Source organism: Ursus arctos, chromosome X (genome assembly GCF_023065955.2).
Source record: "Ursus arctos isolate Adak ecotype North America chromosome X, UrsArc2.0, whole genome shotgun sequence".
NCBI lineage: Eukaryota > Metazoa > Chordata > Mammalia > Carnivora > Ursidae > Ursus > Ursus arctos.
Window position 1 is genome coordinate 57,805,630 of NC_079873.1, and position 26,626 is coordinate 57,832,255.

The window sequence follows — 26,626 nt, forward strand, 5'->3', positions numbered from 1 at the left end:
GATCTCCAGGCCCTGGAATTGAGTCCCACGTTGGGCTCCCAGCTCCACGGGGAGTCTGCTTCTCCCTCTCCCTCTGCCTCTCCCCCTGCTTGTGCTCTGTCTGTCTCCCTCTCTCAAATGAATAAATAAAAGATCTTTTAAACAATGTGTACAATTTGATGACTAAATTTAGAGTGTACGCGGCCGCTCAGTCTGTCTTGCTGGTTTTGGGAATGCTGTGCCCACCTTAGGGTATTGCAATTTTAATTGTAATTTTTTAAAAAGATTTTATTTATTTATTTGAAAGAGAGAGAGAAAGAGATAGCGAGAGAGAGAGAGAGAGAGAGCATGAGCTGGGGGCAGGGAAAGGGGGAAGCAGACACCTCGATGAGCAGGGAGTCCGACGCGGGGCTCGATCCCAGGATCCCCGGACCATGACCTGAGCCTGAAGGCAGCCGCTTAACTGACTGAGCCACCCGGGCGCTCCTGGATTTTAATTTTTAAAAATGTAAAGCTATTCCTAGTTCTGTACGTGGGATTATTTTTAGCCTACCTTTTAAAAAGATCTTATTTTGAAGTAATCTCTACACCCCATGTGGAGCTTGAACTCACAACCTCGAGATTACGAGTCACAAGCTCTACCGACCAAGCCGGCCAGGAGCCCCAGGCTTAATTTTTCACCAAGCATCAAGGGAGAGGGAATCCTGAAGGCCGTTGAGGTGGTGCCCTCTCAGGACCAGGCCTGGCCCCTGGGAGGCCCCGCAGGGGTGGGTTCTAGAGTGTGCTCTGGTGCACTGGGTCAGAGCTGGGGCTCAGGCGGCGGTACCCGTCACGGCCTGGAGAAGGTGGCACCAGCTGTTCATGGGAAAAAGTTCCTTCTCGTTCGGGTCCGTTCCCCTTGAAAGGAAACTGGGACACTAGCATTTCCCACTTTACCGGGTGGTTGCCTCTTGGGGCGGAGGCCTTCACAGGAATTTGGGGTGATGGCTTTGGAGATGGATCCTCTACAGAGGATTGGGATAGGGGAGCCTGCAACCGGACCAAGCAAGCCTTTGAGACAACAAACCTTGCTGGGTGGTCTCTAGTAGGCTAGGAATTCGGAGTTCCCTTTTTGCCTTCCTTGGCCTCCCTCCACCCCCAACTGCCCCATTCAGTGTCTCCCCCCTATTCTATTTTTTTAAATCCCTCTTCTTTTTGGTACAAGTAAAACTGCCCTTAAGCTGAGAATGTATAATTAGAATAGTGGGCATTTGGAGTGACTGGTATTCCTAGTCAACCAGGCGCCCCAATGCTGTTTAATAAAAGCTTGGCTATTCCCATCCCGGATACGGTCAAGGCTTTTTCCACTCCCTTCTGCGGAATGCCCATCCCCCTCTCGGAGGCCTGGAGAACTACAACTCACCCTACAAGGCCCGGCTCAAATATCACCCCCTTTGAAAGGCTCCGGGATGCTGTCCTGGCAGTTTGCATTGCTCTTTCCTCCATGCTCCCCTGGTTCTGGGTTCAGGTTGGTAGCAGAGTGCGAAATCCGTTGGGATCTGGTTCTTGCCTTCCTTTGCCCTGTCTGGGAGTTCCTAGATGGCAAGGATGGGGCTGTGTCCTTGTTTCCTATCCCAGGCCCCGTAGCTGGAGGAGCTTCATGAATACTCAGGGAATAGAGTGATCAGATCGTGATGTTTTGCTGTCCCTTCTGCTTCCTCATCTCGTTGGTTACTGCCCGTCTCCATTTTTTTTTAAAAAGATTTTATGTATTTATTTGACAGAGAAACAGCCGCAGAGGGAAAGGGAGAAGCAGACTCCCCGCTGAGCAAGGAGCCTGATGTAGGTCCCCATCCCAGGACGCCAGGATCATGACTTGAACCAAAGGCAGTCGCTTAACCAACTGAGTCACCCGGGCAACCTCCCATCTCCATTTTGCCACCTTCTCTTCCTCCCGCCCCCAGATGACAGCAACAACTGTAGCCCATTTGCATCAAGTGTGCTGATCACCTACCCTCGAAGGGGGAAACATCCTTGCTATCCATCAAAATGCCTCTCCTTGATCTGCAGGCCACCTTGCCCTTGCTGTCCCTGAGTCGCCCCCCAGGCACGGAGAGCTCCTCCCTGGCTGCCAGCGTGCCCTCTCCTTGGTTGCAGTGCCTATATTCCCATGAAACCTGGATGGGCCCCAGCACAGGACAGAGCTCGGCCCTGTGTCGCCAGGACTTAGTGGGGACACTTTAGTTCCTCCGTGAGGGTGGGGGGTGGTGGTGGTGGTGGGGTGCAGTGGAGTGGGGGTGGGGGTCGTGGGGGATCCAGCACCCAGAGTCAGCTTCCCTGGCCGGTGGGGAACAAACTGTGGAAGCATCAGTGTTATTCTTGATACTTCGTCGAGAGGAAATGTTCAGAACTGTGAGTGCTGTCAGGGGCACCAGACGACGAGGACAATGGGACGAAGAGGTAGGTTTTCCAAGATTTTATTAAAAAACAAAATAGATCCAGAATCCTAAAAACAACACAGGTAGCTTTCTCCCCACCTCCCCGTCCGCTGATCAGTCCCCCTCCCCTAACAGTCCATCTGGATGGTCCTGAGGCCCAAACCCTGTCTCTTGGCTCCCCCCACCACGCAAACCAGTGACCAAAGCTCCGTGCTTTTCTCCAGCTTCTGATGTCTCCTTTAAGAAAATAAAAATACCCCCTCCCCAACTTGCTTAAAAATAATTTTCAAAGATTAAAAACGGCATTTGTGTGTTGTGTGTGTGTGTGTGTGTATTTTTTTAAAAAATAAACACTTTAAATGCTGGAAATCTCTCTCTTCCCCTAGGCCTAGTTGAGGCCTCTGGGGTGCCTGCCTGTCTCACCCCAGGAGGCCAGCTGCCACTTGGTGCCCCTTGGAAATTTTCAGGAAGTAATTTCTTCCAAATTTCCCCTGCAGTCACAAATTCCACACACTGCTCGCATAAACACGCCGTCTTCATTACAGGCGCTGCTCCTCGGCTCTGGAAACCTGATCTCTTTTTGTCAACTAGACCACATGCTTCAGATTCCCTGCAAACAGGAGAGAAAACAAAATTCAAATTCAGGTAACATATGTGAATTATACCTCAATACAGCTGTTTTTTTCTTTAAAGCACTCACATTCTGGGGCTTGTTCTCTTGCTGCTCTTGGGAACCCAGAGACCCCAACGAATGAACAAGCCCAGGCTAACCTGCTGGACGGTGAGAGACATATTGCTGAGTTACCCTGGCAACTGCCAGTTACCCACCAGACCAGTGAGTGAGGCCTTCGGCAGCCGGCTGACAGCAGTGCTGGGTGAACCCAGCCAAAACCGGCAGAAGAACCGTCCAGCTGAGCCCAGCCCAATTGCCAATCCACAGAGTCAGGAGCTAAACAAAGGATTCTTTTAAGCCACACACACACACACACACACACACACACACACACACACACACATTCAGGCAGCTTTTTAGAGTTCACACTTCACTAACTGCATCAAATCTTCCCCCACCCTCAACCTTTCTTCCTGGCTTAGCTGGCTGGGCACAACCCCCCTAGCTTTTTGTCTTGTGACCACCTACAGAACATGAACTGGGGACTTTCCCCTGCCCTCAGGCTAAGAGCCTCTTAGGGAAAAGTGAGCCCCTGAAGTCCTACAAGACTGAGCTCCACGAATGAAAAATCTGCTCACTTGGTCTCTCCACAGCTTTCCCCTTGCCACACTTCCCCAAGCAAACACTGGCTCCAGACCCTACTGACTTCTCCTCCAACACAGGAAGAATAAGGCACAAGGGCAGGGACCCGGGCTGTCTTACTTTTGGTTGATTGCCAAAGTCTAGCCCAGTGCCTCACACACAGCAGGTGCTCAATAAACGGTTGAATGAATGGAAGGAGGAAGGAAGGGAAAAAACAAATCAGCACCCACTTGCCTATCTAGTCTTATTTATTTATTTAAAGTTTATTTATTTATTTTAGTAATAAAGTTTATTTATTTATTTTTTAGTAATCTCTACACCTGACATGGGGCTTGAACTCAGGACCCTGAGATCAACAGTTGCATGTTTTTTTTTGACTAAGCCAGCCAGGTGGCTCTCTAGTTTCAGTTTTAATTTTAAATTAACGTGCAGGAAATTTGACTTGATTTGTATGTGCAGGTCTATGAGTTTTAACACATGTATGGATTCATGACACAGAACAGTCCCATTACCCTCCAAAATTCCCTGTGCTATCCCTTGGTAGTCACATCCTCTCCTTTGCCACTTACCACCTGGCGATCACTGACCTATTCTCATCACTGTAAGTGTTGCCTTTTTGAGACTGTTGTATGAATGGAAGAAAAGAAAGTGCGGAACCTTTCGTGACTGGCTTCTTTCACGCAGTGCAATGTCTGTGTGTCATGCAAACTTTTAGGTGTATCAACAGTTTATTCCTTTTTTTGCATGGGTGTTACTTTACTTTTTATTTTTAAATTATCATAGATTTATATGAGGTTGTAAAACAATATCAAGAGGTACCCTTCATCAAGTTTCTCCAAGTGGCAACATTTTTCATCATGATTATTTGATCTCAAACTCAGGAAATTGACACTGGTACAACACCACAGACCATATTCAGATTTCATCAGTTTTACACGCACGTGTGTGTGTGTGTGTGTGTGTGTGTGTCTGTAAGTGTATGGTTCTCTGCAGTTTTATCACATGTAGATTTGTGTAATCCCTACCACAAGAAGATACAGAACTTCATCCACCACCAGAAAGATCTCCCTCCTGCCACCTTGTTATGGTAACTCCCCTCTAATCCCTACTCCCTGATAACCATTAATCTGGTCTCCCGTTCGTTCTCTAAATTTGTATATAACCCGTTGAGATTGGCTTTCTTCACTCAGCATTGTGCCCTGAAGATCCGTCCAAGTTGTTGTATGTTAGGTTGGTTCCTTTTTACTACAGAGTAGGAGTCCATGGTCTGGATGCACCAGAGTGTGTTTAACCATTCACGCGCTGTTTCCAGTTTGGGGCTATTACACGGAAAGCTGCTATGAACATCCATGTACATGTTTTCGTGTGAACATAGCTTTCATTTCTCTGGGATAAATGCCCAAGAGTGCAGTTGCCGGACTCTACGGTAGTTGCATGTTTGGTTTGAAAACTGTCAAGCTGTTTTCCGGTCATACCATTTTGCATGTCCACCAGCAATGTATGAGGGATCTAGTTTCTCAGCATTTTTTAAAAAAGGTTTATTTATTTATTGGAGAGAGAGACACAGACAGAGAGAGCACGAGTGGGAGGAGGGGCAGAAGCAGAGGGAGAGAGAAAATCCATAAGCAGACTCCCTGCTGAGAGCAGAGCCCACTCAGGGCTCGATCCCAGGACCCTGAGATCACTACCTGAGCCAAAATCAGGGGTCAGCCGCTTAACCGATGGAGCCACCCAGGCGTCCCATTTCTCAGCATTTTTGTCAGCATTTGGTGGTGTCACTAGTTTTTATTTTGGCCATTCCTATAGGTGTGTAGAGATCTCTCACTATGGTCTCTGTTTGGATTTTTTTAATGGCTAATGATGTTGAACATCTTTTCATGTGCTTATTTGCCCTCTGTATATCCTCCTCATGTCTTTTGCTAATTGGATTTTTTTTAACTGTTGAGTTTGGAGAGTTCTTTATATATTCCAGATACAGAGCTGTTAGAGATAAGATTTGCAAATATTTTATCTCAATATGTAACTCGTCTTTTCATTCTCTCAACTCTTATTTCCTTTTTTAAAAAATATTTTATTTATTTATTTGCCAGAGAAAGAGAGCACAAGCAGGGGGAGCGGCAGGCAGAGGGAGAAGCTGGCTCCCCGCTAAGCAAGGAGCCCGATGTGGGACTCGATCCCAAGACCCTGGGATCCTGACCTGAGTTGAAGGCAGATGCTTAACTGACTGAGCCACTCAGGTGTCCCATCATTCTCTTAACTCTTACAAAACAAAAGTTAATTTTGTGGATCATGTTTTTGGTGTTTTAAAGCCTGAAGCTCATCCTCTCTGGACAATCTTTGATTCTTCGTCTCTTAGTTCAAGCCTCCTCTACATCTAATGAGTCGCCAAGCCTAACCTCAAGATGCCTCGAAACTCTGTCCTCTCCTTTCCGTTCCGCTGTCTTGAACTGAGTCACATCTCTCATCACGCGGGTCATGCAATGGCCTCCTCACTGGTGCTCCTGCCTCTGGAGCTGTCCTCCACGCAATCACTAGCTGTGAGCACACGCCTCCCCTGCTCCAAGAACCCTTCAGCAGCTCCTCACTACCTACGAATGAAGTCCAACACCTTCGCTTAAGCGTGCCCCACCCATACTTTCCCATCTCCACGGGGGCCTTTGCAACGATACGTTGCCTCTGCTGAGGAAAACCTATAGGGGATCCTGATCCTGAAGCGAGGGGTCCTTCCAACTCTTAAGTGTAGCCAGAGCTTGATGATGAATGAGTGAATGCGTGGATAAACAAAATTCCATGTCCAAGTGTGCCAACAACACATGTTCACAGAAAGGAAAGGTGGGTGATGTATGCTCTGCTGCTCTGTCTCACTCTCCAGTTACATTTGGAGGCAATTAAGAAAAACAACAGAAATAATTTCCGCCAAAAGTTGATGATGACCAATATTGAGTTTGGGTAACAATAAAAACGTAAGCTTAAATAATGCCCATTGTTTCCCCCTCATGTCTAGCTTTTCCAAAAGTGGGTGGCAGCCCGAGAAAATTCTAAAGGCCAGCATGGTCTGGGGTCTGGGGAGACACAGAGAACAGAGCAGAGGAGGAAAACACAAATGCTTATAGAGGCCAAGAATGCACTGTATGTGAATCAAGCTGATGGGGGGAAGACGTATGGAGCCTTCTTGAGCCTTTCTTCTTTTTCTTATTTTGAGTCATGACATGAGTACAAGAAATAGTTCCCTTTTCTCCTAATTCTATTACAAAAGAAAACAAAACCAAAGCAGTGTAAGTGAGATGACAAATGGAAATTCACACTTGGCCTAGGGTAGGATATACAAGAGGGAACGGTGGGGCTTGTGGCAGAGGACAGCACATGTCCACGAAAAGGGCAGCTGCAACCCAGTCCCAGACATTTACCACTGTGCAGGAAGGTGGGCCCAGTGTGACCAGATATTTCCAAATTCCAAGAGAAGGCAAAAATTTCATTTGTATGCAAAGTTTCCACAGTGTTAGATGCAGACAATTGCTTTACACTTTTTAAGATATCAATATGTGAGGCCAAATAAAACAATTTTGGAGGCAAGATGTGGCTCCTGGGCTCCGGGTTTGTGATCTCTGGGTTATCTCCAGGACAGTTCTGACTTACACCTACAACACCCCATTTCGTCCTCAAATATCTTGGTTTGGACAATACATTATCCCATCGTCCTACCTCTGGTGTATAAGAAAGAATACTGAATTGGGACTCAGGAGGCCTGGGTTCTATTGCTTCATCGACTGACTGACTGACTCATTTGTTCTTGCATTTGTTCAATAAACATTTACAGAGTATCTATTCTTTGCCAGGCACTAGGTGCTGGTAAGCTCTCTCTTTAGTCCTTTTTTTTTTTTTCAAGTAAATAGACCTTATTTTTAGAGCCCCTTTAGGTTTACAGAAAAACCGAGCCGAAAGTACCAAGAGTCCTCATATCCTCTTGCCTCTTGCCTCCCCTGGCAGGCAGCGTCCCCTCTATTATCAACATTTTGCGTTAGCACGGTACATTTGTTATAGGTGACGAATGAATACGGACACATGATGATTAAGTAAAACCCATAGTTTACATTAGGGTTCACTCTTGGTGTTTGTACAATTCTGAGTTTTGACAAGTGTATAATGTTATGTATTCACCATTACAGTATCATACAGAATAGCTTGACTGCCCTGCAACTCCTGCGCTGCACCTGTTCGTGCCTCCCTTCCTTTCCCTAAAGCCCCGGCACCCACTGACCTGTCTCTCTAGTTCTGCCTATTTGAGAATGTCATACGGTTGGAATCATAGGGTATGCAGCCTTTACAAACTGTCTTCCTTCATTTAGCAATAAGCACTTAAGTGTCCTCCATGTCTTTTTGTAGCTTGAGAGTTAATTTGTTTTTCGCGCTGAAAAATATTCCATTGTCTGGATACACCACGATTTGTTTATCCATTTATCTACTGAAGGGCTTCTTGGTTGCTTCCAAGTTTTGGCAATTATGAAAAAAGCGGCCATAAATATTCATATGCAGGTTTTTGGGTGGACACGAGTTTTCAACTTATTTGAGTAAATAGCAAGGAGTGCAACTAACTGCTGGATGGTACGTTAAAACGTTGGAAGAAACTGCCACTTGTCTTCCAAAGGGGTTGTACCATTTTGCATTCCCACCAGCAATGAATGAGAGTTCCTGTTGTCCCACATCCTTGCCGGCATTTGGTGTTGTCAGTGTTTTGGTTTTGAGGTATTCTAATAGACATATAGTGGTATCTCATTGTTTTAACTTGTAATTCCTTAGTGACAGGATAGTGAGCATATTTTCATACACTTATTTGCCACTTGTCTGTCTTCTCTGGTAAGGTGTCTGTTAAGGTCTTTGGCCCATTTGTTAATCGGGTTGTTGTTTTCTTATTGTTGAGTTTTAAGAGTTCTTCGTATATTTTGGATACCAGTCCTTTATTAGATATGTGTTTTGCAAATATTTCTCCCAGCCTGTGGCTTGCCTTTTTATTCCTGTATTCTTTACTTTTTAAAATGTAGAGTAGCGGCACACCTGGATGGCTCAGCCCGTCAAGTGTCCAACTCTTGGTTTCAGCTCAGGCCATGATCTCGGGGATAGAGCCCCGTGTTGGGCTCCCCGCTCAGTGGGGTGTCTGCTTCCCCTCTCTCTCTCTCCCTCTGCCCCTCCCCCGCTCATGCAATCTCTGTAAAATAGATACATCAATCTTGAAAAAGATGAAATAAAATGTAGAGCAGTATTGTCCAATAGAACTTCCTGTTATGACTGAAACTGTTCCATATCTATGCTGCCCAATATGGTAGCCGCTAGTTACATGTGGCTATTGGGCATTTGAAATATGGCTAATGCAAGTGAGGAGGTGAATTTTAAATTTCATTTAATTTTAATTAACTTCAATTTAAATGGCTACGTGTGGCTAGCGGTGACTGTATTGGACAGTGCAGATAGGGAACGGTTCCCTTGGGGTTTCTTTTCTCTGTGACATTGACTAGGGATCATCTGTATTTCCTCCTTCACTTACAACCTCCCTTTCAATCCATTAGCAAGTCCTGTCAGTTCTACCTGTACAATATATTCCAAGTCCACCCACCTCCCTTCATCCTTCACTGCTCTAACTTTACTCCGAACCACTATCACCCCTTGCACGGACAACTTTAATAGTCTCAAAATTGGTCTCCCCATTTCTATCCTTGTCCCCTACAACCTGTTTTCTATATAGCAGCCAGAGTATTTTGTTAACACTTAGGTCAGCGCACATCACTGCTATGTTCAAGATTCTCTATGGCTGCTAATCACACGAGGAATCAAATCCAAACTCCTTAGCTGCCAAGCCCTGGCGGTTCTGGTACCTGTCTCCTGTCTCCTACCACCACCCTCCTGCTGACTCTGTTCTAGCCACGCGGGGCTTCTTTGTGTTGCTGGAACACACGAGTAATTTTTTCCTCCTTAGCCCCCCACCCCCCACTTTGCACTTACCGTTCCTTCCACCTGGAATGCTCTGTCCCTAGATACTCCCATTTCTGACTCTTCTCATTTGGGTCTCAATTCAAACATTATCTCTGAGAGGCCTTATGACTGCCCCATCTCTGTGGCCAACCCCCCCCCCCAACTTTCTGTCACATCATCCTGTTTTGTTGTCTTCAATGCACTCAGCACACCGAATACATCTTGTGTATTGATGGGATTGGGTCTGTATTCCGTCACGAGCTTTGTGAGGGCAGAACCATTGTCTGTCTTGTTCATCACTCTACTGTTAGCACCCTCACCAGTTCCTGGCACATGATAGGTGCCCAATAAATATTCATTGAAGAAACGGACATCTGTAGAACTGTACAGCAGCTGATAAAGCACTCTCCTAGTCTGTTCGCAGAGGTTTAAAGCTTGGTCATTGCTCTTAAGGCTCTTATAAATGTGGTCGAGGTGAGCCAACATCGGCTTACAAAAGGAGCACCCATGCCACCAGGGTAAGTGGCAAATGAGTTCTGAAGATGAGCAGTGTCACAGCAGTCTGGAGGGACGCTGGAGTGACCCCAGAGCCCTTGGAGGCTGAGTGGCACCATGGAGAAACAGAGAAGTCAATTTAGGACTGTTGAAAACTGTTTCCAAAACTTCCATTATATGGGTACCCGTTTCAGTTATGCTGTCATATCTACTTAACACCTGTATTGACAGTAACAATATTTTTCTTTATACCAACTCACTTTAGAAATTTTAATACTGGGGCGCCTGGGTGGCTCAGTTGGTTAAACATCTGCCTTGGGCTCAGGTCATGGTCCTGGGGTCCTGGGACTAAGCCCCGAGTTGGGCTCCTTGCTCAGTGGGGAGCCTGCTTCTCCCTCTCCCTCTGCCGCTCCCCCTGCTCGTGTGCACACTCTCTCTCTCTCTCTGTCAAATAAATAAATAAATAAAATCTTTAAAAAAATTTAATATCTATTTGGGTCTCATCTATCCTAAGTAGTAGTAGGTAATCATCATCATCAACAGACTTGATGTGCTTAGTACATTTTATTTTATTATTTTTAAAGAGATTTTATTTATTTATTTGAGAGACAGAGCGTGAGAGAGAGCACGAGTGGGGGGGAGAGGCAGAGGGAGAGGGAGAAGCAGACTCCCCACTAGCAGGGAGCCCAATGTGGGACTTGATCCCAGGACCCTGAGATCATGACCTGAGCTGAAGGCAGACGCTTAACTGACTGAGTCACCCCAGTGCCCCTGCTTGGTATATTTTAAAACATACACTAAAATGAATACAACTATTAAAATGAAAAATATCCTTGTGTCATCTCAAATCGTCTCTCACACAGAGGTAGAGGAGGCACGTTTTGAGAGAAATCACTGTAGGGATTTCTCTTGGACAGCTGCTGCCCAGGCTGCTCTGCTGCTTCTAGTATCTGAGAATCTTAGACGGTCCCCTCCCCCACCCCGGCCCCCTGCCATCCAGCTCCCTCAACCCAACCTGGTCCCCCATCTCTGTGCATTCATTTCACAAGCCTTTATTGTTGTCTACATTGGGCTAGGCCCTGTGCTGGGTGCTGAGGTCACAGGGGAGAAACAAAACATAGCTCTTTAGCTCAAGAAGTTCTCAGTCGAGTGGGAAAGGTCTATATGGAGACAAACACATCATAGTCCACAACAAGGTGATAAAATACCCATCTGTACGGAGTGCCAAGGGCATATTGAGAGGGTGTGGAGGGTTTCACAGAGGAGGCAGCATCTTTAAGGGCAAAGGGGGAGAGAATGTTCTAGGCACAACTGGATATACAAAAGCAACTGCAAAGTTTTTGTGGCCAGAGCACAGGATGATGGTCAGGGAAGGGGGCAATGAGGTTGGAGAGATGGCCAGAGGCCAGATCATCAAGGGCCTAGAAGGCCGTGGCCTTATCCTACAGGCTATGGGGAGCCTCTGAATGATTTTAAGATGGGGAGGAGGCCCATCTAGCGTGATCTAGGGCTAGAGGAAGTTTTCCAGCTGCTGCCCCACCACAACCATGTTTCTTGGAGGAGGGGAGGGTCTTACTCTCTGCCTGGGAACAATGGCAGAACAAAAGATTTCTATGAAGCCTTGGACATGTGCTGATAGGGAAGGCTGATTTAATTTTAGCTCTTAATTGTCAACTGTATTGCTTGCCTTGGAATGTAGATCCCTCCTGTCATCAGAAAGCCTTTCAATGACAATTAAGTATAACCACCAATTACCACTTCTGCGCCTCTGACCTGAATTAGAACCCGAGGCTGTGGATTAATCCCACCAAGCTTCTGGCATTTACAGGATATCAGCGCTTAGAGGATATGACCCTGATGGCTAGGGTGCTCCGGTCTTAGCTTGCAAGGGACTACTGCAGTCTCACACAGAATCGAAGCAACTTCTAAAATAGCTTATGATTCATTTTTTCTCCCCTCCTGTGCCTAAATCTGCTGGCTCCATGTGGAGGGACAGGCACAAGTAACTGTAGAGGTGACATCACAGGAGTGGGCTGCTTGTCTGCCAGCCAGCCTGTGGAGCTTGGCCTGGAGTGGTTTATCTGCTGGGCTGGGCAATGCCTCCCAGCCGTTTTGGAGTCACAGCTCCAGGTTCCTTGGTCCATGTGCTTTCTCCGTATTTCTTTTTCAGGCAAAAATTCTGGGCTGGGAAATCCAGGATAATGGGAATAGCAGTGGCAGGAAGAATAATACAGCCTTACATCTGTATAATGCTTTAGAGTTGTGAAATCCATTTGCTCCATTTTGCTCCACCCAAACACCAGTGGGAAATGGAAGCTGAGGTTTTCGGCCCGGGCTGGAGATAAACTCTCCTTCTCTTGCACAAAGGAGCTAAATGCTAACCGTTCCCTGCTCACCTCAAGGCACACCATGATTAGGCCTTGGATACCACCAGAAGGTCAGAGAGACTCCTTTCAGTATCGAGGTACTTCCTGGAAGATAAATTTTCCAGCACAAATAGCCTGGCAGGCACAATCTATTAACCATGCCATCCTGACTGAGCCAACAAGTAGTGCCAGTCTCAGCACTGCCAACTCCTTCTGTACACCCTGCTTTACAGTCCCAGTGGTCCCAAAGACCTTTACTGGAGCCAAAGGCATGGTGGCTAACTGTGGAGCCCTGAAGCCCTGAAGGTGTGTCATGAACATCTGGAAGTGCCAACAGCTGCCAGAGCAGCTCAAGGGTCTGTGAAAGGAAAAACTGCAATCCGAGTCACATTTAGCCACCACCGCGGATCCTGAGGTGAAGGGCCACCGAGCCCAGTCATGAACAGCTGGGGAGCACGGCGGACAGATTCTTTCCTTGGAGAAGCCATAAAAATAGTTCTGCATTGATCTCATGTTTGCTCTGTGATGTTCCAATACCCGGCCCCGGCATAGCTTGCTGCCCCCGGTGCTCTACTGCTACGCTCAGCATGAGAAGTCTCCCAGCCGAGCTTCCGTCCCCGATCCTCCCCAGCATCACGGTGGCCAGGCTGGAAACCAAAGCGGTGACATACTCTTGCTGGGCCTTCTTGGTTTTGGATTCGATTTCAGTGTTGCACACGCGTGCGCGTGCGATGGCTGTGGTAGGAGTGAGCCACAGACACTCATCAGCACTGCAAGAGTGGTGGGTAGTCCCGCTGTTGCTGCTGTAGCTGCCCCGGCCACCGCCCCGCAAATTCAGAAGGGCCCAGTGCAAGCCCATAAGTGCGGGTCAGTGCCGTGAAAACGTCATCTCTGTAAACCAAGATGCTGTGCTCAGGCCATTCTGTCGGAAATCCTGGCGGGGTATAAAAGTGACCCTTTTGAAAGTTGAATCTGTAAACTTATATGTGGAAAGTGACTGGCAGAACAGAACATCATCACCTCCAAAGCAGAGAGGACTCCCAGAACTTGTTTTCCAGCTCACGGGGGTATGTGTGCCTATGAAAATAGATTAAGGATCACTGCTTCAGCCTCTTTTAGAGATGTGAATAAAAATCTTGGCTTGGGACTGCCTCCTCTCTGGTTGACTGATTTTTCAATTGATTTGTATTTATTAGCTAATGAAATTAAAGTTGTAAAAATGATAACAGAAACACAATAAATCTCCCCCACAACTGGCTGTTTCTATGTCACTATGGTACATTCCTCACTTTGATTACTTCAAAGTCTATTATTTTGTTCTCAATTATTCTGTTTTTCTGGCACTGGAGAAAATCAATTTGTTTTATTTTCTCTTATTCATGCACTCAATTATGCTCTTCGGGCACATTTAATCACTTTGATGTTTTCATTTTATGGCCCGTCTCTAGGCACTTCAGCTGCATTGCTGCCAACGGACAAGCAGGACTAATTTGCATGTCACAATAGACTTGAAATTCTAACTCAATTTCGAAATCTTTATGAAATCTCCCTCCAAAATATGCTTGGAGCTGCAAAGAGGCAGAAGGATGTGGGTAAACCAGAAGCCTATAAAGATGCTTCCCTTTCTCAAAACACTGAGAGCTCTTTGGTGGCCTGACTGTAGCTTGGGGATGTCCTGGTCCAGGTGTAGCAGAGGAGTCCACAGGACGGGACGTCTGTAGAGCTTCCCCTGGAACTTTGTGGTGAGAATCCTGCAAAAACTGCCCCTCAGCATCAAGGCCAGGGAGGCTGGGCCTGCTTACTCTGGCATAAAATGCCTATCAGCACTGCTGGGTTTGGCAGCTATGAGAAAGACAGCACCTGAATCTCAGCTGGTTAAAGGGCCTCCGGGTAGACTGAGGGAATTGTCAACAGTAAGGCATTCCAGAACTCTGAGTGTTTTACCTTATTTTCTCTAATAAGTTCTTTTTTTTAAACAGAAAAATGCAGTTCATTTTATTTTATTTTTTTAACATTCCAAGTTTTTATTTACATTCTAGTTACTTAACATATAGTGTAATATTAGTTTCAGTAGAATTTAGTGGTTCATCACTTACATATAACAACCAGTGCTCATTGCTACAAGTGCCCTCCTAATCCCCATGACCCATTTAGCCCATCCCCCACCCACCTCCCTCCATCAACCCTCAGTTTGTTCTCTGTAGTTAAGAGTATCTTCTCTAGTAAGTTCTAACCTCCTTTTTGCCCCTTGATTATTTTAGAGCTAAAAGCTGGGGGGGAATAAGTGATATATTTGCTTTAGGCATGGACTTAGGGCCAACAGAAAAAAAAAAGCTTAGTTAAACACATTAGAGGTCTCCAAGTATTCTTCAAAATTTCTTGGTTTGTTGAATACAACAACCAACAACTCCACCAGGAAGAAGGAAAATGCCATATTTCCTCTTCTAAACCTTGGGCATGACCTTCAGTTTCTCATGTGGAATTCCAGCTCCCTTACTTGCTCTGTGACCTTGTACAAGCTAATCAACCTCCCCAAGCCTCAGTTCTCTCATCTGTCGAATGGAGTTAATAACATCTACCTCAGTGACAGGTTTGCTTCCCAAACATCAATACTGCCAAGAAATTTGTCGTATTTACATACCTCTTATGTGGAAACCTCTTTTATACCAACTGTGTTTTAAAAAAAACTTAACCTTGGGGCGCCTGGGTGGCACAGCGGTTAAGCGTCTGCCTTCGGCTCAGGGCGTGATCCCAGCGTTATGGGATCGAGCCCCACATCGGGCTCCTCCGCTATGAGCCTGCTTCTTCCTCTCCCACTCCCCCTGCCTGTGTTCCCTCTCTTGCTGGCTGTCTCTCTCTCTGTCGAATAAATAAATAAAATCTTAAAAAAAAAATAAAAAAACTTAACCTTATCCTAAGCAATGAAACCTGTGAAATCACCAGAGTTTGATGTGACAGTTATATTTCTTTCCAGTACACACTAAAACATACACAGTTGACCCTTGAACAACATGGTTTGAAAAGCGTGGGTCCACTTATACATGGATTTTTTACAGTATAGTACTGTAAATGTATTTTCTCTTATGATTTTTGTAATATCGTTTTCTTTTCTCTACCTTACTTTATTGTAAGAATACAAAAACACTAATTCAAATGGATACATGTACCCCTATGTTTATAGCAGCATTATTTACAATAGCCAAAATATGGAAGCAGCCCAAGTGTCCATCAATTGATGAATGGATAAAGAAGATGTGGTATATATATACAATGGAATATCATTCAGCCATAAAAAGAGAATGAAATCGGCACCTGGGTGGCTCACTCAGTTAAGTGTCTGCCTTCAGCTCGGGTCATGATCCCAGGGTCCTGGAATCGAGTCCCACATTGGGCTCCCTGCTCAGTGGGGAGTCTACTTCTCCCTCTGTCCCACCCCCCACTTGTGTTCTCTCTCTCTCTCACATAAAAAAATAAAATAAATAAAATCTTAAAAAAAGAATGAAATCTTGCCGTTTGCAAGAACATTGATAAAGCTAGAGAGTATAATGTTAAGCGAAATAAATTAGTCAGAGAAAGACAAATACCATATGATTTCGCTCTTATGTGGAATTTAAGAAAGAAAACAAATGAACAAAGGAAAAAAAGAGACAGAGAGAGAGAAATCAAGAAACAGACTCTTAATTATAGAGAGCAAACTCATGGTTACCAGAGGGGAGGAGGTGGGGGGATAGGTTAAATAAGTGATGGGGATTAAGGAGTACACTTGTGATGAGCATCAGGTGATGTATGGAATTGTTAAATCACTATATTGTACACCTGAAACTAATATAACACTGTATGTTAATTAATGGGATTAAAATAAAAAATTAAAGAAAAAAAGAATACAGTACACAACACATATACAAAATATGTATTAATTGTTTATGTTTCAGTAAGTTTTCTGGTCAACAGTAGGCTATTAGTAGTTAAGTTTTTGGGGATTTAAAAATTATATGCATTTATGTCCACCCAGGGACACCAAGAAACAAATACAAAAATTAAAAAAAACAAAACAAACAAAAGTTATACATAGATGTTTCAAGTGTGTAGGGTGTTGGAGCCCCTAACTGTCACATTGTTCAAGGGTCAACTGTACATAAAACATAGCAAATCCATTCCTGTCTTAGGGTCTTTGATCTTGCTCTTCTCTTTATCTAGAATGTTTTTCACCCCAAGTTTTGCAAAGCTCCTTTCCTTACTTCATTAAGCTCTATTCCCAAATGTCACTTCCTCAGGGAGGGCTTTACTGACCACCTATCTAAAACAGCACCCCATCGAAATTTATCAGTAACCAACATTAAATATTTATTTGCTTATTGTCTATCTTCCTCACTAGAATGTAAGCTCCATGATGGGCAAGGCCTTTACCTATCCTATTTACACCAGTGCCTAGAATAGTGCCTGGCACATATTAACACCAAATACGTATTTGTTGAATGTATGAAACATTAAAATGAAAAACTAGCTTAGCAGTAACCAGGCTCCCCTTCCACCAGAGAAGGCAAAGTGGAAAGCTAGAACTTTTATCCCTGTTCAATGGCAAGGAAGCTCACCCACTGCCATCAGTAGAGACCACATGGGGAGTAGTAACAAGATGCCACTTCCATTCCCAGCCAGGGTGGTATCAGTGGAGTTCTAATGGGGAACCTGAATTTCCACTCTTGCCCAGCAGTAAGGAGGTGCCCCACCTCCCTCTAGGCTGTCAATGGCCACTGAGTGGGGAATGTAGACTTTTATCCCCACCTGGAAGTAATGGGATGATGCCCCCCTCCTCTGCCATCATGATGTCAGAGGAAGCCTGCTAAAATGAAAGATTTAAAGAAGATGCAGATTTCATAAAAATATCTAAAATTTTCAGGATACAATAGAACATCATGTATACCAAGAAACAGGAAACTATCAACTTGAATGGGAAAAAGACAATCAACAGGTGTCAACATAGAGATGACATAGATGCTGGAAATGTCTGACAAGGAGTTTAAAGAGGCCATCATAAAAATACTTCACTGAGCAATTCTGAACATGCTTGAAAAAAATAAAAAATAAGAGGTCTCAGCAAAGAAACAGAAGAAATAAAGAAAAACTAAACGGAAATTTTAGAACTGAAAAATACAAGTGAAACAAAAAACTCAACAGATGGGCTCCACAAAAGAGTAGGAGGGAGGTGGGAGAGGAAAAATCAGTAAACTGGAATATAGAACAATAGAAATTACCCAATTTGAACAAAAGACAAAAAATAGTCTGAGAAAATGAGAAGAACCTCAGGGACCATGTGGAACTATGATAAAAGATCTAACATTCATGGGGTGTCTTGGTGGCTCAGTCAGTTGAGCCTCTGACTTGTTTCAGCTCAGGTCATGATCTTAGGGTGTGAGATTGAGCCCTGCGTCTGGCTCTGCAATTGGTGGGGAGTCTGCTTGAGATTCTCACCCTCTCCCTTTGCCCCTCCCCCTGTCTCTGTCTCTCTCTCAAATAAATAAGTAAACCTTAAAAAAAAACCCTCCAGGATCTAACATTCATGTCACCAAAGTCCCAGAGGGCAAGGAGAAAGAGGATGGGATTGAAAAAGAATTTCAAGAAATAATGGCTAAAGATTCCCCAGATTTTGCAAAAGATACAAACCTACAGATTCAAGAATCTGACTGAACTCCAAACTGGATAAATCCAAAGAAATCCACATCAAGACCCATCATAATCACATTCCTGAAAAATAAAAACTAAAAAAAAGGAAAAAAAGAACTAAAAAAACAAAACAAAATTCTGGAAAGGAGTTAAACAGAAACAAAGCCTTACCTATAAGGGAAAGATAATTCAAATGACAGTGGTTTTCTCATCAAAAACCATGGAGGTCAGAAGGAGGTGGTAAAATATTTTTCAGATGGTGCAAGAAAGTAACTGCCAACCCAGAATTCTAGGTCCGTGAAAATATTTTTCAGGAATGAAGGGGAAATAAAGATATTCTCCAAGGAAGGAAAACTAAGAGAATTTGTTGCCACCAGACCTACCTTAACAGAATAGCTAAAGGAAGTCTTTTTCAATGGAAAGATAATGATAAAAGAAGGAATTTTGGAACATCAGGAAGGAAGAAAGAACAATGGAAAGAGTAAAAATATGAATAAACATAAACATACTAGGTTTTTTTCCTCCCCTTTATTTTATTTTATTTTATTTTATTTTTTATTTTTAAAAAAGATTTTATTTATTTATTTGACAGAGAGAGAGACAGACAGTGAGAGAGGGAACACAAGCAGGGGGAGTGGGAGAGGAAGAAGCAGGCTCCCAGCGGAGGAGCCTGATGCGGGGCTCAATCCCAGGACCCTGGGATCATGCCCTGAGCTGAAGGCATACGCTTGACGACTGAGCCACCCAGGCGCCCCTTTCCCTCCCCTTTAGTTTTCTAAATTATGTTTGATGATTGAAACAAAAATTATAACACTGATGTAGCACTAAATGTATGTAGAGGAAATACTTAAGGCAATTATATTATAAATGGGAGAGGGGAAAGGACTTAAAGGTAGGTAAGGTTTCTACACTTCACTCAAACTGATCAAATGTTGATACTAGCAGACTGTGGTAAGTTAGGCATATATAATATATATCCAGGGAGACCACTAAAAAGCCTACACAGAGAGATACAATCAAAACCACTAACCATGAATCAAAATGAAATTTGAACAGAGGTATAAGTCACCAACAGTAAAGGATGAAGAAGAAAACAGAGAAAGGACAGAGGGAACAAAGAGAAAACAAAAAATAAAATGGTAGATTTAGTTCCTAACATATCAGAAGTGAGTGTGAATGATCTAAATACATTAGTTAAAAGACAAAGATTGGCAGGGTGGCTAAAAAAGTGATCCAACTATATGCTGTTTATAAGAAGCTCACTTCAAATATGATATTAGTACACTGAAAGTAAAAGGATAGAAAATATATGCCATGTAAACATTAATCAAAAGAAAGCAGGAGTGGCTATATTCATATCAGATAAAGTAGACTTTAGAGCAAAGAAAACTACCATGGACAGAAAGGGACGTTACATAATGGTGAAAGGGTCAATCTACCAAGAAGATATAGCAATCTGAAACATATATGCACCAAACAACAGAGCTTCAGAATACACGAAGCAGAAGCTGATAGAGCTATATGGAGAAATAGATCCACAATTAGAATTGGAGACTTCAACATCTCTCTCTCAGCAACTGATAATAGAACAAGACAGAAAATGACAAAATATACAGAAGAACTCACCAATGCTATCAGCCAATTGGATCTAATTGACATTGATAGAACATTCCGTCATACAACAGAATACACCTTCTTTTCTAGCACTCACAGAACATATACCAAAACAGGCCATATACTGGGCCATAAAACAAACCCCAACAGTTGAAAAAAATTGAAATTATACAGCACATGTTTTCTGACCACAACAGTACCAAGGTAGAAATGAAAAACTTCCTGAAAAAGAAATCTCTGGACCCAGATGGTCTCACTGAAGAATTCTACTAAAAAGGACACTTAGCACCAATTCTACCTTATCTCTTGCAGAAAATAGAAGAGGAGAGAACACTCTCAAACTCACTTTATAAGACAGTTATTGGCCTGATACTGAAAGCAGATGATGACAGCTCAAAAAAGAAAATGACAGGCTAGTATCCCTCATGAATATAGATGCAAAATCCTCAAGAAAATATTAGCAAATAGAATTTAGCAATGTAGAATAAAATTGTACACCACGACCAAGTGGGGTTTATTCCAGATATACAAAGCTGGTTCAAAATTTGAAGATCAATCAAGGTAACCTACCATATTAAAAGGCTAAAGAAGAAAAAATTACATATATATCAATATCAAATGATGCAGAGGCGGCATTTAACAAAATTTAATACCCATTCATAACAAAAGCTCTCATAAAACTGGGAATATAAAGGAGTACTGCTTCAACTTGGTAAGAAAGATCTACAAAAACCTACAGCTAACATCATTCATAGTGGTGAAAGACTGAGTGTTTTTCCTTTAAGTTCTGGAATAAGGCAAGGATGTCTTCTTTCACCATTCTTATTTAACATAATATTGGGAGTCTAAGCCAGTGCAATAAAATAAGAAAAGGAAACAAAAAGCATACAGATCAGAAAGAAAGAAAACTGTCTCTATTTGTAGAGGAGTTGTGATCTACATAGAAAATCCTAAAGAATCTATAAGAAAACAGAACTAATAAATGAGTTCAGCAAGGTCACAGGATATAAGTACAATATACAAGAACTATTTCTATACAGTAACAACACATGGAAACCAAAATGAAAAATACAATAACTCAAAGAAAAACTTAGGGAAAAAAAAAAACCTGTTTAGGATCTGTATGCTGAAAATCACAAAATGCTGAAGAAGGAAATAAAAAAAGTTCTAAATAATGGGAGAGAAGAACTGCGTTCATGGATTGGAAGACTAAACACAATAAAGATTTCAATTCTTCCCAAACTGATATCCAGGTTTAACACAATTCCTAACAAAATCACATTAAGGTATTTTGGAGATATAAATAAAATTATTCGAAAGCTTATATGGAAAGCAAAGGAACTAGTATAAGCTAAAACAATTTTGAAAAAGAAGAAAGAGGAATCACCTACCTGATTTAAGGTTTATTATATAGCTATAGTAATCAAGACTGTGAGGAGGAATAAATACACAGCTCAATGGAGCAGAAGAGAAAACTCAGAAAGACTGTTGCCTTGGAGTGAATGAGAATTTTGGAAGGAATGTGGTCCTGGGGAGCTATCTGGACTTTATACACTTTCATTAGACAAAAGAGGCTTTACATCATGAGTCAGGGGAAAAATCTGCTCCCGTGAGCAGACAGATGGAAGCACCTTAGAATTACTAGAGGTACCTAAGAAAGGAAACAGCACCTGAGACATGTAAAATGCTCACTCTCCAGTCCCTATCTTTCCAGCTGTGCACAGGTACAGTGACCAGGTTTTGTAAACCAAAAATTGGGACAAAAGTTCTGATAAAATAATAACAATAACAACAACAATAATAATAATTAAAAACTCCAACATGTAGGTGAACCTGGGTGGCGCAGTCGGTTGAGTATCTGACTCTTGGTTTCAGCTCAGGTCATGATCTCAGGGTCGTGGGATTGAGCTCTGCATCAGGCTCCATGCTCAGTGGGTCTGCTTGAGATTCTTTCTCCCTCTCCCTGCCCCTCCCACTCGTGCTCTCTCTCTCTCAAATAAATAAATAAAATCTTAAAAAAATAAAATCCCAAACATGTATTACTTTTTTCTGAATAAAAAAACAACACATATCCATGGTAGAAATTTTGAAAAATACAGAAAAAAGAATAAAGAACAAGAAAAAAATATCCATAATTCCAGTCCTACCACCAAAGTAACTACTGTTAGCATTTTTGTTATATTTTCTCCTGGGGTTTCTCCGTGCATATCCACATACTCACTCACACACACACATTATATCTACAAAATTGAGACTATATGGTATTAAATCATTTTGTATCCTTTTTTTCACTTAATATTATTATCATGACAATAATTTTGTAAAATAAAATTGTCTTTAAAAATTTCTTTTTAATTGGCTGCAACAAATCTTCCATGTAGATGTATTTGAGACAATGTATCATACCTCAAATTAAACGTATCAAAACAGAGCGCATCAAGTATATGTTTCTGTAAAACTATCCCCCCTCCTCCAACAGTTCCCCATTCCAGTTGGTATCCGGGCTGGAAAGCTCAGAATCATCTTTACTTCTTCCTTTATTTTGATCCCCTATACATGATATACTTCCAAGTGTTGTTGATACTCTCTTCCAAACAACTCTCAGCCACTTGGCAGGAATAAGATAGGGAGTATCCTACTACCACTGTTCTGGTCCAGGCCCTTGCAGGCTCACTCTTGGAATACCACCATGATTCATCCAAATAACACTGCATCATGCTGTGTCCTAGTTCAAGAACCTAGAACAGCTGTCACTTTATTGTATCCGGTATCGACTACTCAGCCTGAAATTCAAGGAACTTGTAATCTGCCCTTGGCACTCACCTATCTGAGTTTCCCTCGCTTATGAGCATGGCCCCATTCTTATCCATTTAAATCCTTCAAGCCTTTTGAAAGCAGTCTCCCTTAAGTCTTACTCCCCCACTTCTCCGTGGGATCAGCCTTATTATATCCTGATCTGTCTAAGGGGGGTTAATTTTGTCTCCTTCCCTAGACTTCGCAGCTGTTTATTAGAGGCAGAGACCATGCTTTAAACTTCTCTTATACCTCTCATGGCACTAAGAACATGGGAGGCTCCAAAAAATATTCATTGATTGATTTAGTTGGGCTCTGAAGTGGAGACATAATAATACTTCTTAAAATTAATCTGGTTCACAACCTTACTTTGGGAGACATTGCAGGGTGGAAAGGGTTTACTAGGGGCAATTGAAAAAAGCAGACAGGGGATGATGACTAGACTTGACTGAGCAATACTGTTATGAAGCAGAGGCACCAGATCTGGATTCAAATCCTGAGGGCACCACTTACTTGTTATGTGACTATGGGCATGTTACACCATGTCTTTGGACACCAGTTTCCTACTTTATGAGATAACTGTGAGGATTAAATGAGATCATATATGTAAAGAATCCAGCATATTGTGTAGCATAGTTGGCTTTCAATAATGGTAGTCCCCACCTCCTGGATTTATGTGGGTATTTGGTGTCTTCATAAGTAATCTGCCAAGGGTTTTCGTGGTTTGTTAAAAGCTGTTGTCTAGGGGTGCCTGGGTGGCTCAGTTGGTTGCCTTTGGCTCAGGTCATGATCCCAGACTCCCGGGATCGAGCCTTGCATTGAGCCCTGCATTGGGCTCCCTGCCTGGTGGGGAGTCTGCTTCTCCCTCTGCCCCTTACTCTGCTCATGCTCTCTCTCTCTCTCAAATAAATAAATAAAATCTTAAAAAAAATAAAAGCTATTGTCTAAGTTACTGTGACTTTGGGGAGCAGTCTCCATTTTTATTTTAGAATTTATAAGGTTTTCAGCATGACATTTTAAAAAAAGATTTTATTTATTCATTTGACAGAGGGAGAGGGAGAGAGAGCAAGCACAAGCAAGCGGAGTAGCACAGGGAGAGGGAGAAGGCTCCCCGTTGATCAGGGAGCCCAATGTACGGCTTGATCCCAGGACCCTGGGATCACAACCTGAGCCAAAGGCAGATGCTTAACTGACTGAGCCACCCAGATGCCCCTTAGCATGACATTTTTATAACTTCTTTTTGTGTTGAACAACAACAGCAACAACAAACCTTTCCAATTCTTTTACTCTTTAGTGAAACAAGACAGGAACCTGGTCAATGGGGAAGCCAGGCTGATGGTAGGCTTTTGGAAAGAACCACAGCGGGTTGGGGTGCCTGGGTGGCTCAGTCAGTTAAGTGTCTGCCTTCAGCTCAGGTCATGATCCTGGGGTCCTGGGATCGAGCCCCACATCGGGCTCCTTGCTCAGCAGGGAGTCTGCTTCTCCTTCTTCCTCTGCCCCCCACTTGTGCTCTCTATCCCAAATAAATAAATAAAATCTTAAAAAAAAAAAAGAACCACAGTGGGCTGGAGAAGAATAAAGGGACAGGGGATGGCAAGGGGAGATAAAGAATGGACATCACAGAGATCCTCCCTGGAAGTAATGCAAATTGGCTCAGGGTATCCTCCATAATCCTGCTCCAGATCCTTCTAAGAAGCCCTAAAGCAGCTGGTCAGTGTCTTGGGACCAACTCTGCCTTTCAACTTATCGTCGTGGCTTCTCAGGAAACAAGAGAAGGTGTAGAAGTAAGTTGAGTTTCCATGGTGTAGAGTCCCCCCAGGCAGGAGCGCTGCTTCGAGCTTGGAGCTTCAGCAGGCCCTGGACGTGTCCAGACCTGATGTCCTAATTGCTAGTCCTTAGAAGAATGTCAATCCCAGACTTCAAATCACCTGAAGAGGTGCAGCTTACACTCAGCATAATGGTGTTCCTGAGAATATTACCAATAGATGTGCAAAGGGCCTCATCTTGGGGCCATGGAACTGTAAATAGCAGAGTGGGGCTGGTGAACACAACACACTTCAGGTAGCAGGAGCTGGATGGGTTGGCTTCTTCCACCTTTTGTCCTCTTTTACTTCTCTACTCAGCTCAAAATGGAGTAGAAAGGTTCAGTGATAGTATGGTAGGGTGATGGGAACGTTAAAAGGCCTGGGTCACAGGCCGAAATTTCAAGTGTTGCTCATGGCTGTCTTCCTTCCATTTCCAAGGAGACCTCCAATTTCAGGTGCTTTGGCTCAGCCCCATGGAAGGAGCTGGGTACGCAGCGAAGGGTGGGAAGGGTTTACCAGGGGCAACTGGAAAAAGCAGGGGGGTTTTATTTATTTTTTAAAAAGATTTTATTTATTTATTTGATGGAGAGAGAGAGAGAGACAGCCAGTGAGAGGGAACACAAGCAGGGGGAGCAGCAGAGGGAGAGGAAGAAGCAGGCTCCCAACAGAGCAGGGAGCCCAATGAGGAACTTGATCCCAGAACCCTGGGATAAGGCCCTGAGCCGAAGGCAGATGCCTAACGACTGAGCCACCCAGGCGCCCCAGCAGGGGGGTTTTAAAAAAAATGGGATTGGAAAAATGAGGTACGATGAATAGACTTGGCAGGGCAACACCTCGAAGAGAAGAGGGGCACTAGAAAGGCCAAGCAGCCTGACTCCAAAGCCCCAACTCAGAAAGGCCGGGGTTCAAGTGTGTGCTCTACCACCTATTAATTAGCACAGTGTGTGGCACATAGTAGGTGCTTAGTAATTGCTTGCTGAATGAATGAACAAATGTGACCTTGGCCAAGTCATTTATCCTCTCTGAGCCTCAGTTTCCTCATCTGTAAAATCAGTAGTAGCTATTGTTCTTATTATTTCACCTGTGTTGTCTCTCCCCTATACCCACATCAGTTGGCTGGTCCATCTCCCCAGTCCTGCACTGTGTAAGATGCCAACTCAGCCTTCTTCATTACGGGTCAGAAAAGGCAGATCTGCACGAGGCCTTCTCTTTCCTCTTGTGTCCTCCCTCTCCTCCTCCTTCTTTTTTTTTTTTTAAAGATTTTATTTATTTATGTGACAGAGAGACAGCCAGCGAGAGAGGGAACACAGCGGGGGGAGTGGGAGAGGAAGAAGCAGGCTCCCAACGGAGGAGCCCGATGTGGGACTCGATCCCGGAACGCCAGGATCATGCCCTGAGCCGAAGGCAGCCGCTTTAACGACTGAGCCACCCAGGCGCCCCCCTCCTCCTCCTTCTTACCTCCTGGCCCTATTTGTCTCCTTTTCTATTCCAAGCAAACTTGGGATACAGTCTGGGAACTCAGAGCAAGTGAGCTGTAACCTCCAATTACAATGCTAACACACACTTGCACATGCACAACTCACCCTCCCTCCGCACTCCGCCACAGAAGGTTGGGTCTGGGTTGCAACAAGCTTCTGGCCCCCTAGAGACCTTTACTCGATTCAAATGTCATCAGTACCAGGGACTAGAAAAACTCTACCCCTGTTTCCTCATGCAGAGCCAGGGCAGGCTTGGGGAGCTAGCCACCCCTGGGGATTGATCACATCAGCACCATTCCAACTCTGGAAGGTTCAATGTGAGCCAACTCTTCTGCAGTACGTCAACCAGAGAAAGGCAAACAAGTTCGAGCACATGAAGATGGTGTGAGGATGATTTTACAGTAGTGGGCATGAGCTAGGCTGAGCGAGCCACACTTCCTTGTGAACACTGACACAGATCTTTGAGATTCACTGGCATGAGAAGAGCAATTTGTTAGAGCAAAACATAGCTGTTTCCTGTATAAAGCTAACAACTTGAATTGACTCTCCATGGTTTTCTTTTTGTCTTTTTTTCCCTCTTGGAAAGACGAATGGGCAGTAAAGATGGGACAAGGTGAGGTCCAACTTTGCCTTTCCCTCCAGCCAACCTGTGGCACATGGAATGGATCTCTCTCAGAGGAACCTCCCCAGGTTTGATCTTCAGTAGGTTAAAAATCCCATCTTTCATGCTTCTAAGGGATGTGGTGAGAAAGAGAAAAAAACCCAAGCTCAAAGGCTGAACAAATTCAACTGAGACATG

At 43.8% G+C, this 26,626-nt stretch overlaps 1 protein-coding gene across 2 annotated transcripts in view; it reads right to left on the reverse strand.

Annotated features, from left to right (window-relative positions):
* Nucleotides 1-2,419: 2,419 nt before the first annotated feature.
* HDAC8 (histone deacetylase 8) overlaps nt 2,420-26,626 on the reverse strand; it is a 213,078-nt gene continuing 188,871 nt past the window's right edge. For both annotated transcript variants that reach the window (XM_044379335.3, XM_048213400.2), the window contains one exon: nt 2,420-3,006. In XM_044379335.3, coding sequence (XP_044235270.1) covers nt 2,984-3,006 — 23 coding nt within the window. In that variant the 3' untranslated portion in view covers nt 2,420-2,983. The remainder of the gene's footprint in view (nt 3,007-26,626) is intronic.